At 28.3% G+C, this 18169-nt stretch overlaps 1 protein-coding gene across 1 annotated transcript; it reads right to left on the bottom strand.

The window, feature by feature from the left end:
• LOC18609186 lies at positions 2894-7067 on the bottom strand. Its single transcript, XM_018114942.1, has 3 exons — positions 6958-7067; positions 5814-6531; positions 2894-3213 (listed from the first exon to the last, which is right to left on the bottom strand). The coding sequence occupies exons 2-3, from the start codon at positions 6520-6522 to the stop codon at positions 2894-2896; spliced, it is 1029 nt and encodes a 342-aa protein (XP_017970431.1). The 5' UTR covers positions 6523-6531; positions 6958-7067.

The raw sequence follows: 18169 nt of genomic DNA, 5'->3' as shown, positions 1-18169 counted from the left end.
AAATAGTCATGCCCAACAAAAACTCAAAGTTGTTGAGCTCATATGTTGCTAAGCAATTAGCTTCACTCACTACAAAAAAACAGACTTTTTCTGACGAAATTTTTTTCGTAAGCAATAGTTAAATTTCTATTGGAAATACTTTTTTCAACAAATTTCTAATAGAATTTTCCGTTGGAAATTTAGTCTCTGAAAGGGTTGTCAAAAATACTTTTCATCAAAAATCTGTCGCAACTCCATCGGAGAATTTCGATGGAATTTCTGTTAGAAATATACATAAATTTGTTGAGAAAGAACTAAATTTTGATATATTATTTTTCACAAAATCCATCCTAAAACACAAAAATTCCAACAAATTTATTGACGAAATTTTCTATTGGAAGTTTCCAACGGATGTCCGACGGAAGTTTCCTTTGAAAATTATCAATGGATTTCCAACGAAATTTTTCGTTGGAAATTACCAATGGAGTTTCAAACGGATTTTCCTTCGAAATTTTTCGTTGGAAACCAATACCAACGAAAATTTTCGTTGAAAAATCCATCGGTAATTTCCAACGGAATTTGCCATTGGAAGCACTCTACCAACAAAAAATTCCGCAGGAATCCCCAAAAATGCATATTTTGTTATTAAAATAATCATAATTACAAATTAATAAAAATAATCTACGCAGCTTACAATTAACATGCAATTAAAATACTTAATTCAAAGTCGAGTTGGCAGAATTAAAAATCATTACAAACACACAACATATATGTATAAAAATAAAGTTAAATGTGCTATTGTATGCCATATTAAAAAAAGTATTTAAGTCAAATTCGAAAAATAGACTATTATCATGAGATGTCACCTTACTCGTTAGAATATGAACTTAAAGTACTCACATGGCCTTCTTTTGAATGCTTCTTTGTCATCATTGCTTTTATACTTGCCATAAATTCATTCATGGCTCCAAAATGTTACATCATTTGCTCACGCATCTGACTCATGTTATTTGATAAATTTTCCAATTTTTTTTCTAACCTAATATCAAAACCGATGCAAGGGTTAACTGTTGGCTCAGATGTTGTTGCATCATTAAGTATAGTTGTAGTAGGCCTCCGAGAACCAAACCCATGCACATGAGTGCATATAGTCCTCATCCCTCCAATTTCTTCAATCCAAGCATGCGGATCAAATTTTGGCTGTGATGATGAATTCTCGCCGTACTTTTGTGATAATGCAGCAATATATGTTTCTTACAAATAAAAAAGGAAAAATAATTAGTATATAATTTTATTGTTAACTTTGGAGTAAAAATCGATCAATTTTTTTATGTACATTAATAGTTTTAGACTTATTGTCTATGAAATCACCATGACCCCTTAAACATCTATGAGTGCTGTTGAATGCTTCCTCAAAGCTAACATCTCTATTCATCTCATTTGCCTGCATTCATTTACAACTATACTAAATCATAATGCGTTTATTTTACAAAATATGTAAAGCATATTAGAATATGGGAAGTCGTAGTATGTAAAGCATAACGAATAAATATAAATTCATATCATCCTTTTTGCATGAACAAGGAATGGAATTGAACCACCAATGTGCTTTGTAATGCTTCCTTCTTTTTACATTAAACAATTCCTCCTTGCTTGTTTCGATTCGTTTTTTCATTATTCTATACCCATACCGTATAAATAAAAGCATCCCAAACTTTATTTGTGATCCATTACCTTGACATGCTTTTGTAGTCCATGATGTTTTCTGTGTTGGCTTCTTTCTTTGCTTGTGTCCTCTCTTCTGAAAACATGTCTCTTAGTCTATTAGACCAAATTTTATTCCATATTCGTTGAACCAAAAAATCTTCATTTAAAGTCTAAGCAAATTTTTCCTATAACAAAATAATAGATTAAATAAAAAATTTAATACATAATTAAAAACAAAAAGTTATAATTTAATTGAATAATAAACATATACCTCTAATTTCTTAAACATTAAATCCTTAACGTTATTAGGGATTTTCTTCCATGTCAGCCATGGACTGTGGAAGTGATTTTATGTGAATCTTGTTATTGTTGTGGTGACCGTTGTCTCAAAAAAAGTACTACCACAAGATAAAAGAAAATTATTGCTTTAAAATATATATGAGATATAACTATTTCATTACAGTATAAAATAATATACCTATCTCCAAGAAGAGTTATATGCAATCTTTGAGTTGGATTTATAGGTGTATATATTCCTACACCAAACCCTCTACCCCTCGACCTTAAGGCTGTACCATCTCCACTTACTTCTAAATCAACGGATGTGTATCCATGAGAATCGTGGGCAAATGTCATATTGATTACTGCTTTGCAGATGCATCAAACGAAGAAGGTGGCTTTGAGGGCAAATCATTGGCCTGCTATCTCTGTGGATGAGTTGATGGATTAAGAAATGCACCATCATTTGTAAGTGACAACATAGATCCAAAGGCATTTGTTGCTTGAGGTCTTGGTTTTGAATACTTCCCTTTAACTATTATTCCTACAATATAACAAAATATTCATACATAAGCTAAAAGAGATTGAAATAAACTATCAAAATCATCATCAAAATATAAGAATTAAGACTAATTCCCATTCATGTTTACAATAAAAAATATTAACAAAAATATGTCATATAAGCTAAAAGAAATTAAAACAAACTATCAAAATCATCATCAAAATGTAAGAATCAAGACTAAGTCCCACACATGTTTACAATAAAAAATGTTAACAAAAACATGCCATTTTAACATACATTTAAATATTTTAAATATAAATTAAAATATTATAATAACATATCAAGATTTTTAAATAATAATAATAATAAAAGTAAACAATTGTGTAAGAAAAGATACAAAACTAGTAACATATATTTCTAACACCATTAATTGCTTTCAAAATAAGCAAACTCATGTTCTTCATGAACTTCATTTTCATCGCTATCACTAAAAGTTTCTTCATCTTGGTCCTTAAGTTCTTCTTCATCTATTTCTCCTTCATTTTGTTTGTCCTCAATCAAGACATTAACCTTTTCATAATCACCACTTGTTAATAGTATAGAGATATCAAGGTCCTCAGAAGGACTAATATTAATTGAAATAGACACATCATCTTCTTGATACACTTCTTCATTCTGATCAATTTCATTTTCTTTGTCTCCACTACATGGAAGGTGGTATTTACTCCTAGCTTTTGTTTTTAATACTACCCACCAATCACGTCAATCTCGTTTGGTTACCAGATAACTACTATAGTAAACTTGGTTAGCTTGTACGACTAAAACAAATGGTTCATTTGTAACAAGCATCGAGTTGTGTTTAATTTCAATAAGACTATGAAAAGGGTCTACCCTAACACCTTTTTCAGTGTCAAACCAATGACACTTAAATAGCACAACTCTATTTCTAATACCAATATATTCCAACTTGATTATATCCACCAAGATAATATAAAAGTCACGCTCATAATTGTTGTAAAAACTCTTTTTGACACACCCTATTATTCATTATCTCATGATTTTGCCTATAATCTAAAACGTGAAACTTGAAACCATTTATGAAGTATCCTTTGTTACATCTTGCTATACGTCCTAAACCATGAGAAATATCAAATATAAGTGGGTCAGTTTCATCCGTACATTCTACGACATACCAAAATGTAATACAAGAGCATTAATTGTTAATACACATCAGTAATGCCTATTTATTATTAAGTGGCAAATTATAGATTGCACATAAACTTACATACTCTTGGAGCCATTGTGCAAATCTTGCATCACGTATTTTTTCCAATTCATCTTCTGATTTATCAATCATTTCATCAAATATCTTAACATTACATCCACATTACAAATTAAGATTATCTTATATCAATCATTAAGGTTTAAGGTATAATGATATTTACTCTATATAAGGAAGCATCTCCATCAATTCATTAAAACATATAGTTTGGCAGCATATAACTCATCTTCATCTAAAAATCAAGATTTATCTAGTTCACCAAAAACTCACTCAAGATGAGTGAAAATAGAAAAACGACCGTTAGAGTCCATGTTTCCCCCATCATCATTATGTGGCAACTGATTTAATCTTGTCCGCACAATAGGTTCAAAATACAGAAAGCAAAATGAGGAGACTTCCTTAAAAACATATGCCTCGTATATGTTTCCCTCTACAAAGGCTCGATTTTTCACTTTCTTCTTTAAATTATGCAAAAACCTAAACATCATAATATTCATAAAATTTAATAGGTATCCTAAACTCTTTTAAGGAAATAATTGAAATCTAATAACAAATATAGTACCTCTCAAATGATTACATCCATAAATACTGGACAAGTTCACCAACCCTAACCTCGTAAGGTAATTGAATCGGCAAATCCTCTATAAAGTCAAAAAACTAGGAAGAAAGATTTTTTCTAGTTTGCATATAGTTTTAATAATTTTTCCTTTCAAAGCTTCCATGTGATCTACAAGTATTTCGGTTGAGCATAAATCTCTAAAAAAATAAGATATCTCAATAATTGCATCCCCAATTGAGTTAGACACCATATCACAAAAAGCAATTGAGAGCAATCGCTGGAAAAAAACACAACAATCATGACTCTTCATCCCATAAAATTTGCATTTAATCTCATTAACACACTAAGATATGTTCAATACAAACCATCAGGTAATCTCAATTATTTCACCCAATCACAAACAATATTTTTCCTTCTTACTTAAAGTGTACAAGGCTTTAAGCTTGAAAATTTTTTCATTATTTTCCATCAATTCCAATTCTAGACACCTGTAACACATCTTCAAATCTTGTCTTGCCTTTAAGTTGTCTTTTGTCTTCTTTTTAACATCCATCATAGTGTTGAAGATATTTTCAAAGACATCACGTTCAATATGCATCACATCCAGATTGTAACAAATAAAAAGCATATGTCAATAAGGTAAATTCCAAAATATACTCTTTTTCACCCAATTATGACTTTGACCGAAACTAGGAATATTATGTTTGCCACAATTTGCTCCAATGGGGATATCGAGAAGTGAATTCAATCGTGATAATATTTTTTCACCTGAGATTCGAGGAATTGGAAGTCACGCTCAACTCTTTTTTAAAAAAATTTATCTCTCTGCCTCCTAAAAGCATGATTAGATGGCAAGAATTGTCAATGACAATTAAAAGAACAAGGGTTTTTGCCATGCTCCAATATGAAAGACTTAGACCATTCCATACAATAAAGACATGATAATCATCCATGAGTGCTCCACCCCAACAACATACCATAAGTAAGGAAATCTTTAATTGTTCATAGCAATGCTACTCTCAATTGGAAATTTTGTTTCCGATAAGCATCATCCATCAAAGGTCTCAAAAAAAATCTATGTTTTGGCCCGGACTTTTCCTACCTGAAATAACTATATTAAGAAATATATATTGTTGTTTCGAACACATTCATAGAGGTAAATTTTACACAGTGAGCATTATTGGCCAAACAGAATAAGGTTTTACAGTTGGTCCAAAAAGATTGAAACCGTATGCACATAATTCTAATATGATATTTCTAGATTCCATTACAAATAACTCGTGTGCGATTGAAATGTTGCCAAGGCTCACCATCAACAAGGTGTCTAAGCACTCTATTATCACTTCGGTTATGCATATGCCATGTCCTATGTTTAATAATTTTTCTCGACATATAAAGTCTCTGAAGCCTTGGTATAAGTGGCAAATAACGCAAAATCTTGTAAAAAATCATACAATACTCCAAATTAGCAGTTTCCTTATAAAATAAGATACAATTGTTTTTACATGCATGAATTTTGTCATATCCAAATCCAAGTGTCACCATTTTCCTTTTCATTGTATAGAAGTCATTGGGTAAAGTTTCATCTTCTGACAATATATTTTTTATTATATCCATCAAACAATCAAAACACAACTCACTTAAAACTAACTTTGATTTAACATTTAAAAGTTGCAACACTGCTGAGAACATTGTGTGCTTTGTGCAACCTAACCACAAAGGTTCATCGGCACCACCCAACAAAGAGTAAAAGCTCGCTATATTTGGATTTGGATCTTGCTCCATAGATCTTGAGTCATTATCATGACTAGCATTCAAAATAATTTCCAAACCCATATCATCCCAAACCATTCTAACATATTGATTTTCTATTTCCTTTTCATATATTGGTTCTCCATGTTCCCTATGACTAGAATATGGTTCAACCCTATCTTTACTTCTTGTTGATTGTCCAAGCTCATGTTCCCCATGTAAACTCCATATTGTATAAGCACCAGTAAAACCCTTTTTTAGAAAGTGCTCTTCCACCTTATCAGAACTTAGAAACCTAGTGTTGCTACATTGAGAGCAAAGGCATCTAGTTTTGTTCCCCCAGATAAATGTAGGGTTAAAAGATGCAAAATCAATAAATTCTTGAATTCCATTCATAAGTTCATCCCTCATGAAGCCATTAGGAGTTAGTCGTTGATACATCCAAGATTGATCTCTTTCCATTTTGTAGTCCTAATATTGTTTTCATAGAAACAATTACAAATAAAAACCGAAGTCATAATTAGTGTAAACTCGTGAAGAAACCTGCCATGCATTCAACATTAATATATATATATATTGTTATATACATCTATATATTATTACCTTTTAGATTTGATTTATAAATTAAAAATTAAATTAATACTCTTTTCCATCTTGTATTTAGATATGAGCAACTTTTTGATATTTCATGACTAAGTCTAGGTAATTTCTAGCACGATTACATTATTTTTCATAATATTTTTTATCCTTTTACCAACCCTTTGAAAGCACTTTTATAATGGCATCAAACACTATGCAGAATGAGGAAAAAGCACCAACCATATCACTTTAATAATTTATTATAACAGAAAACAGCTCAAAATTGTTTCAATGCTATATGGTTTATCAAATACTTACAATTCCCAATGCATCATCGTTAAAGGCATTGTGGTACTCAAAACTTGGAGTTGGAAGCTCAGAAATGGGATAAGCAAAAAGTAAGAGGAAGCTCAATGCAATCGAAAAGATGTAACTGAAATAGGAAAAGTAAGCATAAGTTAAATTTAGAAACTATATATTATAATTAAACATTCAAATACTACGGCACAAAAGTGGGTGACTCATATAGTAATAATAATAACAACATTATCAAATGAATATCTTATGTTAACAAAATGCTTTTAAATTACAACACAAATCTTATTTTCATGAAATATGTGGACTTTTAATCATTGAATTGAGTGTGATTTTACTTCCTTGCACATCACTTCCTCCAAATATCTTCTTTTATAAACATCTAACTCATATTCCAACTTTACAAATGCAATTGATATTTCTCTACTATAAATATCATGCACTTAATCTATGCATAGTCATAATTTTGTTTAAGTAGTAATTTTCAGTTCAAAGATTATTGAATACACAATCAAGCATATATATATATATAGTCATTATTTTGTTCAAATAGAAGATTATCTATACCTTTCAACGTAAAAATTTCGCCGTTGGTGTATAAGATAATAATATATTATTAGTATTAGCAAATCATTTCCAAGTCAATAATAATTACCTAGTCTACTTAAAGTAAAGAAGAAACTGGCCAAAAAGATTCAATTAATTTATTACAAGAGGAATAATTTTTTTTATACAAAAACCAGAAGCTAAATTTTCTTATTACTAAACTTAATTTTGATACAAGGAAAATAAAGTTTTCTACATTGGTCTATAGATGATGCTTACCAAAACAAAGAATCAGAGTGCAAATAAGGTAGGTTAAAAAATGAAGAATGAATGAAAAGAGCTGTTTCTACTTAGTCCATTCAACTTCATTTTATTATAAACTCAAGTATTTAACAACCATATAACATTCACCATATGAAAGCATCTAACAGACAATTTAAGAATGGCCATCTAACATGCTTTCTATTTGGTATTGGTGTAGCAGAAAATTAAAATATTCCAATCATAAGATACATAGTAGATGGATGAGTGTGGAAATGTTCATCCTTACTAAAAAAAATGTACACAAAATAGCTTTCCAAATAGGATCAATTCTTTACCATCCAACAGAACACTACAACTAAAGTATCTTGCCTCTATATCTCCTCATCACATGAGGCTTGGATTTGACCCTCATGAATATAACCAAGAAAGATCACAAAATCACAAATTTTGACTAAAGAAAGATGAACCAAGAGTGCATCCACCTACTTCTTGCAAATTTCCATCTAATTCACACAAATCAACCCAACACAACTGCTTAGGCACTCAACATATACTAAACGGTAACTACTGGCCACATTTTTCAGTAACCATAGGGAAGAGGTTAGTATAGGATGATTGGCTCATGATGGAAGTAAGTTTAAGCTCACTCATGAAAATGACTTTAAAACAATATAAAATTATAAGTCACCTAAAATAAGAACAGCTTAGATATGATTGGAAAATTTCCACTAATAACAACCCAAAATTGCAATAGTCTAGAATTGTATAGAAGTACAAAGAAACTTGTCTGTCTTCTTTTATTTAACAGGATTTCTTTAAATTACTAGAGTATGACAATCGCAGCATCTGTAGATTTATAGAAAAATAGCAGCTCTTTCCCAAGGGAAAAAGAGAGAAAGGCAAATTCTGACTCCTAATGGTCCAACGACACTCCTAAGCAGCTCTATTACAATGCCACAAAATTTAACAATAAGTCCTTTAAAAGTGACAATTATTTGAAACATGATAATGATAACATTTGCCAAACAAAACAATAACTGGAGACATCTGCCTCTTATCAACTAGATTACCTAGGCCGGCTTAAAACTTGGAGAATTGTCTTGATACTTGGCTATAAAGAATTCATATAAGCTTGATATATTGGGATATCTACTTTTAACAGAATGAAGAGAAGCTTGCAAAAAGAATAAAGCTATTTACCATCAAGACAGCAGTAGTTTCCCATCATAGCTACAAACTAGTCAATTGAAGCGCAAAAGTTTACATTTCCGTATCTGGAATTGTTTTAACAAGAGCTGTGTAAGCAGATGTAACTAAAACTTCATAAGGGCGTAACCAAAGTGGAAGACAGACTCTTTGGAATATATCTGGTATTGAAAACCATCATACACACACTTCAATCGACTACAATAATTAAACAATAATAATTTCTGAGAACTTCAGCATTGATGCATAATAATAAAAGATTCTTTTTCTTTTTTGAGCTAACTTGATAATATAAGATTCAACCATGCAATATATATCCACGCACCTATTTATATAATTTTTCTAGTCCACTTAACATCATGCATTCTAATCATCTTTTTGCATGCAAAATTATATATTTCCCTTTGCATTGGGGAAAAAAAGAAAGAGAAAAAAGCAATATATTGCTTTAGCATTATGACATATCACATGATGTAGACAGAAAATGAGACTCCAAATACTGATTTTTTTAAACCGACTGGCTTGGAGAGAAATAAGGGATAGGAAGCAAATGATCTAGATGATCTGAAGAAAAGAAGCATATGAAATTGTAATAAAGAAACATACCATAAAAGTGAGAGATAGGCTGCACATCAAAATGCTCTTGCCTACAATCATCACCACTCTTTACAATAACCTTCATGATACAAAAAGAAAAAAGGCAATTTCATTTACACAAAACTAACTATGTAACAAAGCAAATAATATGAGGTATTCAATAAAATTAACCAAAAAAGTCAGCATTACACCAAAATAGTAACATCAAATACCTTAAGCCATCAAATTAATGTCAATCATATGTAGCCAAATAACAGCAAAAGGTTCACATCCAATATCATAAATACGAGAATTAGTTGTAAACATTAACCATTGATCCAACACCAATTAGTTGTAAATTTTCTCACTTACATATTTCATTGAATAATAATATACCAGATTCAATGCTCCAGGGCTAGAATCTTATATAAGATCAAAATATTATGTCATGCAATATCATGCACTTAATATATGCATAGTCATAATTTTGTTTACGTAGTAATTTTAATTTCAAAGATTATTGAATGCACAATCAATAATCTTTAAAATTACAAGATTATTGGCCAAAAAGATTTAATTAATTTATTACAAGAGGAATAATTTTTTTTATACAAAAACCTAGTGCCAGAAGCTACATGTTTTTAAGCAAGTTGATATCCAACCAAAAATTAGCTTTAAACTACTACTGTCAAAATCATTTTTGACATCAAATTAAATCAAAAATCTGTTTTTAACCTAGTGCCAGAGCTTTTGTTTGAATAAACGTAGAAGCCATCGACACAACTGTGAAGATTGAAGCATTTTCTTCGATGTTTCTGAAGATTATAAAGAAGAACATAAACAGGGCAGATGGTATCAAAATCAAAGCACTAACAAAACATTGCAGTAAAGAAACAAAAAGGAAAAAACTCCAAGACACAGGAAGGCAACAAATCAACATCTCATAAGATTAATTGCATTAGGACAAAAATGTGGAAATAGAAACAAACGGAAATCACCAAAAAAAAAAAAACTCTTGCCCTACTCAGCAATATAACCAGAATAGGAATTATTATCAATTTGGCTTTACTCATTTAGCCTTACTCATTTTGACCCTAACATGGTGAAGAATTTTTCATTAAATGACAAGGTTCAAAAACTAGCATATAACCCAAAAAGGATGAACTTTAAAGAACCAGAAAAACTAAATATGAAGAAAAAAAAGAGAAAAAGACCTTAAGCTTTGGACCTTAAGATTGAAATTGTAGAGGAAGTGAAGAGTTTGGAGAGAAGCTTTAGTCAGCATAGCAGTACAACAAAGTGAGCTTCAGTCAGCAAAGGAGCTTTAGTCGTCATTCAACATCGAAAGGGGGCAAGGGTCAAAGGCTTTCCATGGTTTTCAAATGAGAAGGGAATCTAGCTAAAATATAAGGATTTGGGTTTAATTTTGTTTTTCCTTTTCCTTTCAAGATTCGTTTAATTTTTCTCAAGTGATTCCTTATCCGGTTAAGTATAGTCTTAGAGTAGAGTCTAATGCTTGTGTTCTCAATTTTTTCTTTTACAGTGCTCCATTTTGTGTTTAAGGAGTTTCATACTGCTTATTAATTTATAGAGTTCAATATTTTTTTTTGTCAGCTTTGTTTAACATTATTCTAATATGGCTGGAGATTTGATTTTAGGATATAAATGTCATCTTCTATATATACTAGTATAGTATTTATTGTCACATGTTTTACAGGTGAATACATGTTATTTATTTATTTTTAAATAATATTTATAGATAAAATAAAAAATAATCAAAGTGTACATCTAATTGGCTAAAAATAAAAGATAATTAAAAATAATTATATATAAAATAGATAATTAATTATAAACTTTTAGAAAATGCTGAATAGGTGGTAGAGTTGGTAAAGGCATACTTAATTTTTCATCACACACAAGTTCAAATCCTTATATCAACAAAATTTAAATATTTTATATTTTATTAATAATATTAAACTTTTATTATATTCATATTAAACTTTACTATATAAACTATAAAGATTACACAAAAAATATCTTTAGATAATCATAATATATTAGACATTAATGTATAATATTATATATTTAACATTATTAAGTTGTAAACAAAACCAATATTACTTTATTGTGTATATATAAAATAACACAAATTATATGTAATATAAAATGCTATATATTACAAAGTTTTTATAAAAAATAACTCATTATAACTAATATGTAATAAAAATTAAGGTGATAATTAATAAAATTAATTATTAACTGTAGTTATATAACTTGAAGTTTATTATAAGTTAAGTAATATTTATGTATAAATTAAATATATTTATATTAAAAATTTATTACAAAATATTACTATATATAACTATAATAATTAGAACATATTAATACGTAGGATATTTACTATCATATATTAATATTAGCATTAAGTTATATAATTTAAAATATATATAACATGTAATTTTATATTAATATAGGTTTATAAATATATATAGTCAATATTAAATTGTTATGATTACAATTTGTATATGTACATATAACAAACTAATTAATATATTTTAAGTATATTATTAATTAGTTAGTTTACTATCATTCTTCTTAATAATTTATATTAACTAATATTAGTACATCAAGTCTTATTATTTTTGTATAACTTATACATATAGTTATATATTTATAGATACCTATGAATTCAATTATTAAAATTATAATATGAAACTAATCCCAAAGGATGACATGCTCAAAGTAGTATTAGAATTACCCAATATGAATATATGATCAATGTAAATATATAATTACAAAGTTTTGTATAATTAATAACTAATTATAAACAATATATATGTTATAAAAACTAAGGTAATAACTTTATTATAAAATTATTAAATGTAACCATATAAATAAAATTTATTATAAGTTCTATTAATGCGTACATATAAATTAGATATATGTATATTATAATTAACTAATACATATATAATTATACAGTGATATATATTTACATAATATTATCTATTATGAAATATTATTGCTATATGTATAGGTCTAATAATTATAACATATTAATATGTATATATATATAATGTTAATATATTACATTACTATGATTCTAATTTATGTACATATAATAAACTAATATATTTTAAATATATTATATATTAATAAGTTTACTATATATAGTAGTCTTCTTAATTTATATTAACTATAGTATTAGTATCTAAAGTATTATTAGTTTTGGTTTATTTATATATTAGATTTTTGTAAAATTAAAATGTTTATTATGTTATTTTTCTAAACATTTTATAAATAACATTACTGAATTTGGAACTGTTACATAATATTTATGATTTTATTATAAGTTTTCAAAATATATAAAAAATAATAACCAAAGAAAAACATATTTAAATATTTAAAGCCATCAAACTCACTATGTATGTATTTCATTTTCTTAATATAAAGAATTAATAAAATTATAATCATTATTAATATATTTTGAATAAAAAATTAAAAAATAGTAATACTAATAGAATTTTCCTACTGAATATTCCGTTTGAAAGTTTGGCTCTTAAAACTTTTGTACAAAATAATTTTCGTTGGAAATTTCTATCGGAAGTTCCGTTGGAAATTTTGGTGAATTAATTTTTGCGCCAAAACTATTTCTGATGGATTTCCAACGGATATGATTCCGTTGGAAATTTTTGCTAGAAAATTTTGTTGGAAAATTTGGTTGGAATAATTTTTGTTCCAAAACTATTTCTGACGGATTTCCAAAGGAATCATTTTCATTGAAAAATTTCATCAAAAATCCATCAGTACAAGTAAAATAAATTTTTTTCGGATATCCGTCGAAAAAAGTCAATTTTTTTGTCATGACTTTTAGTTTTAGGATCTTCACTAACTTCTGCTAATTTCAATAAAGCATCTCTTATTTATGGAGCTTGAAATCTTATTGCTTTAACACTTTCAATACGACTTTCCCAACATGTTTCTGACAATAATTTAAAAGTTAGATTAGGTATATTGTCTTGTAAAATTTTCCATCGTTAGGTAGAAGAAGAAAATATTGAATATATACATTTTACCACTTCAAAAAATGATATAGCTTTATTGCAAGAATTTGCCATGTCACAAAGTACTAAATTCATATTTGACAACCACATGGTGTATAAAAGGATCTAGGATTTAAGTCTAAAATTCTTTTTTGCACTCTTTGTCACTTGCCCTTCATATTAGATCCATTATCATATCCCTGTCCCCTTAAATTATTAATATCAAGCCCAATATTTTTTATTTCATCCACAATAGCATCAAAAAAACCTTTTCTAGTTGTATCATCTACTTTTAAGAATTAAAAAAAAATACTTTGTAGCCTTAATTAGACTTGATGAAATATTAACACATCATAATATACAAGACATTTGCTCTTGATGACTTACATCTAAAGTGCAATCAAGTATTATTGAAAAATATTTTGCTTCTATGAGGTTTTTAATAATTTTATTTCTAATTTCACTTGCTAACAAATTTATCAATTCATTTTGGTACATTATGTCCAAGGTAATGACTATGAATTTTATTGTCTTTAATGTGTCGAATATGTTCTTGCATCATTGGATCAAATTTTGCAATCATTTCATTTATACTTAAAAATTTTCCATTACTTTCTTAATAGATCTTTTCATTTTTTCCACGAAAAGTCTAATTATTTTTATCAAGCATTTTACTGCAGCAAGAATTCTTATTAATATCTTTTTCCAATGTTCTTCATCTCTTTTTATATGTTCTTGAACACTTTTATCAATTGTTTTATTTTTCAATAATCTCATTTCTAAATCAATCCAAGAACTCATATTAGTAATATCCTCATTACTCATTCTATGACTCTTAAGGTTAGCACTAAGGTTTCTCCAATCTCTGATGCCAACATTAGCTAGTTTACTTGTACTAGAAGCCAAATTAAACAATTTGCAACTAAAACAAAATACTCTATCTAAGTCTTTTGAATAAACTAGCCATCTTCTTTCATGCGTCTTCTCATTTGCCAACTTTTGAATATATTATGTAGTAGAAAAATATCTTGAAAATTCATCTTTGGGAAAATCTAAATCATTAAATTTAATTGGACCTTTTTCTACTAATAAATCTCTTCAATTTGTATCAAAATTTGTTCATTGACTTGGATCATAAATATTTTTTATGAATGCAATCATTTAAATTAATAGGTTGATCCTCATCATCATGATTTCTATGATCATTTTGAATCTTTACATGATTCCTATGATCATTTTGATCTCTTCAGTAACTTCTTGTTCTAGCATTTCATCATCATCTAACTCTCTAAGATTATTAACTTGTCCTTTTAAGGGACATTCATTAATAAGTTCTTATTCATTATTTTTATTATTTGTAAAAAATTTATCAAGTGCTCATCCTTGAGATTGTATTAAACTTTCAATTTTTTTTTAAGCCTTGAATAACCAGATTCATATTTTCGATTTGATATATTCAAATCTTTATTATGAGGTACAAAAATATTTAACTATTATAACTATCTTATATTTTTAAAATGGCCAATATAAAATCAACAATCAAAATTTCTACTTCAAATAAATTAACTACCACATAAATAAAGACAATATAATATAAACTCTAAATTAAAGTAAAAAAATCTATAATGATTAGAATAATAGTACCTAATTGTTGAATGCTTATTGCAAATCACAAATAAGGCTTACAACTTTATGAAGATAATAAAATAACAAGCTTCTTGTATATTCTTTGAAGGAAAATTGAAGTTAAAAGGAGAAAGAGCAAATAAGAAAAGAAGAATTCAAAAGTAGATATTATACATTGAAAAAAAATAATTGATTTTCTATATAGGAAAAAAATAGCTGTTAAAAATCAATAAATACGTTGATTGAAAATAGGAGAAATAAATGAGAAAAAATAGCTATTGGAGATTATTAAACGTATATAACCGTTAGTTGATTGGAAATAAGAGAATATAGTTGAGAATTAATAACATTTTAGAAATAAGGAAGTGATAGAAAATTGAGATTTATTACGCACATAATTAAGAAAGTGAAAGAATAAGTAATTTTATTAATTATTTTTTATGTTTATATTTTTTAATTTTTATATATTTTTAATATAATTAATTATATTATAATTATTATAAAATTATAAAAACCTCTCTAAATTTGGGACCTCTCCAAATTAAGGGCCTAGAGCCCTTGCTTGGGTTGCTTCACCTAAGGGCCAGTCTTGTCTTTAAGGAGTCATGTACTTCCCTTTATTATAGAAAGAATTAATTCTTTCTATAAATATCACCTTAACCAATTTCAATGCATCCATGTTAACATTTCCCATGCGTTTATCCTAATAAGAAAGAATGTCCAAGAATGCAAACTATTTAGCACACCTTTTAATATTTATAACATTCAATTAGTAATTTTTTAAGTTGCAATACTAAAAGTTTGTTAAAATCAAATTATCCTATGTTTATATATTCTAACAATTCAATTTTCTAATACTAAAACTAGGTAATTTTATCATGCAAGAATTATATGAATATTCTTGTAAGATGTATAATGTATGGTTAATCTTGAATTAAATAACAATTTTATTTTTTTATTTATCAAAATTTACCTTTATATGCTCATAACCAAGAATTTCCTTTTTTTTTTATTAACTTATAATAATACTTGTGTTATCTAATTTTAATTGTGTCATTTTATTCAATTTTTTAATTGAAGTACTTAATGCTTTTTCTACTTCTTCCGTCTCAATTTATTTATCTTTGTTTTATTTTTTTTGAATATTAACAAATTTATCTTAATATATTTTATATTAAATTATAAGATTAATGTTACATGTAATTTTAATATAAAAAATATCACTTTCAAAATGTCAAGGGGGGTGTCACAAGTGACCACTCAAGTATGCTACTCTTTGGCTTCTTTGAAAATTTTGGTGCTTATAATTCTTTGAAAGTCGAACTACTTGCACTTCAATGTGGAACTCTCCTATGTCGTGACCACAATATTACTAAAATTTGGATTGAGATGGATGCCACGATGGTTGTCAACATAATAATGGATGGGAGTGTCAGATCAAACGACATTCAATATACTTTAGCCTCCATTCGAAAATGTTTACAACATTTTACATCACTCATATCTTGTCACATCCCATTTTATGGTGGAACATGATTGGTGCATGAACCCAGACGGATATAATCCTTTAAGCCCAAGTAAGCCTTTTTAACATTCATTATTAAACATTCGTCAATGTGGAAGCATACTTAAACATCTATAGGCATACATTATCAACTCTTGCATACCATCATACGCAACATTACACAAATATGGAACTTCTCAACTTATTAATTTTAATGCAAACATTTCATATATCATCAGAGTGCCACGTTCTCAATGCACCATATCATTTACATGTCTTAACACCCTCAAGTGTCCATATAGGCTCTTGCTCCACTTTATACATCTAACATAACATTTATAATGTAACATGCCCAAACATTTGGCTACATTGTCATAACATACTCATAAACCATAAAGCATATTCATAGTCTATAAACATAATAAAACATAAACTGATTCGTCAGCAAAACATGATCTGACTCACTAGACATCAAGAGGCTGCTAGACACCTACCAATGAGGAATGAAGGGATCACGTCTCCGTGACATTAGCTACTAGCAAAAGAGTGCTATCATAAATCTACAACAAATATAGTGAAGGGAAAATAAGGCGTGAGTCACAAAGACTTTGTGAGTAGATATGGGGGAGGGGACAAGCCAAAAGGAAGAGTTTTGTTATAAACCATAATTTGCAAAACAACATGATAATCATATAAATCTTTTCAGTAGTCATAAATGCATTTAATAACTTTAAATGCATAAATATAATGTCCATATACAAACTCAACTTACAAACATTTGTAAGGAGATAACGGAAGGTAAATCTCGACCCTTCAAGCTCAACAGCAAACATTTAAATCAAGAATGTGTAATTTATTTAACAATTCGTCTTATTATTTCCATATAAACATAATAATTATCAATTGACAAACACAAGCGTCACAATACCCAATGTACAAATAACACATCAATACTTACCATAGCAAATTATGAGGAGAATGGGAACTTTCGCCCAATTCATCCCTATAGTATTCTTACCCTTACACCGGGATTCATAAAGAGTGGAAAAGTGTACGATGCCCAACTTAAACCTATAGTATTTTTACTCCTACATCGAGATTAAAGCCAATATACAAAAGGGGAAAAGGTGGCACGTTGGTCAAGCTTAACCCTCTGGTATTCTTGCCCCACACTGGGACTAGAGCCAACCACAACACATTTATAGAGAGTGGAAACCTTTTCAATCCACTTTACAACATAATCATGAGAATGTGGAGACCTTCTCAATCCACATCATAACACCAATCATGGGAATGTGGAGACCTTCTCAATCCACATCCACAAAACTCATGTGTAAAAGCAATTCAATCAACCACATCACTATCTCAACTAATATCTCATACCCACACTAGCCTAAAGGTTGGAGTAATCAAGGAAATTGTTCAAAACATTGAAAAAGCTTGTCCCTCT

Source organism: Theobroma cacao, chromosome 2, assembly GCF_000208745.1.
Source record: "Theobroma cacao cultivar B97-61/B2 chromosome 2, Criollo_cocoa_genome_V2, whole genome shotgun sequence".
Lineage (NCBI taxonomy): Eukaryota > Viridiplantae > Streptophyta > Magnoliopsida > Malvales > Malvaceae > Theobroma > Theobroma cacao.
The sequence above is the reverse complement of the archived record's forward strand: the minus strand, read 5'-3'. Positions and strand labels throughout refer to the sequence as shown.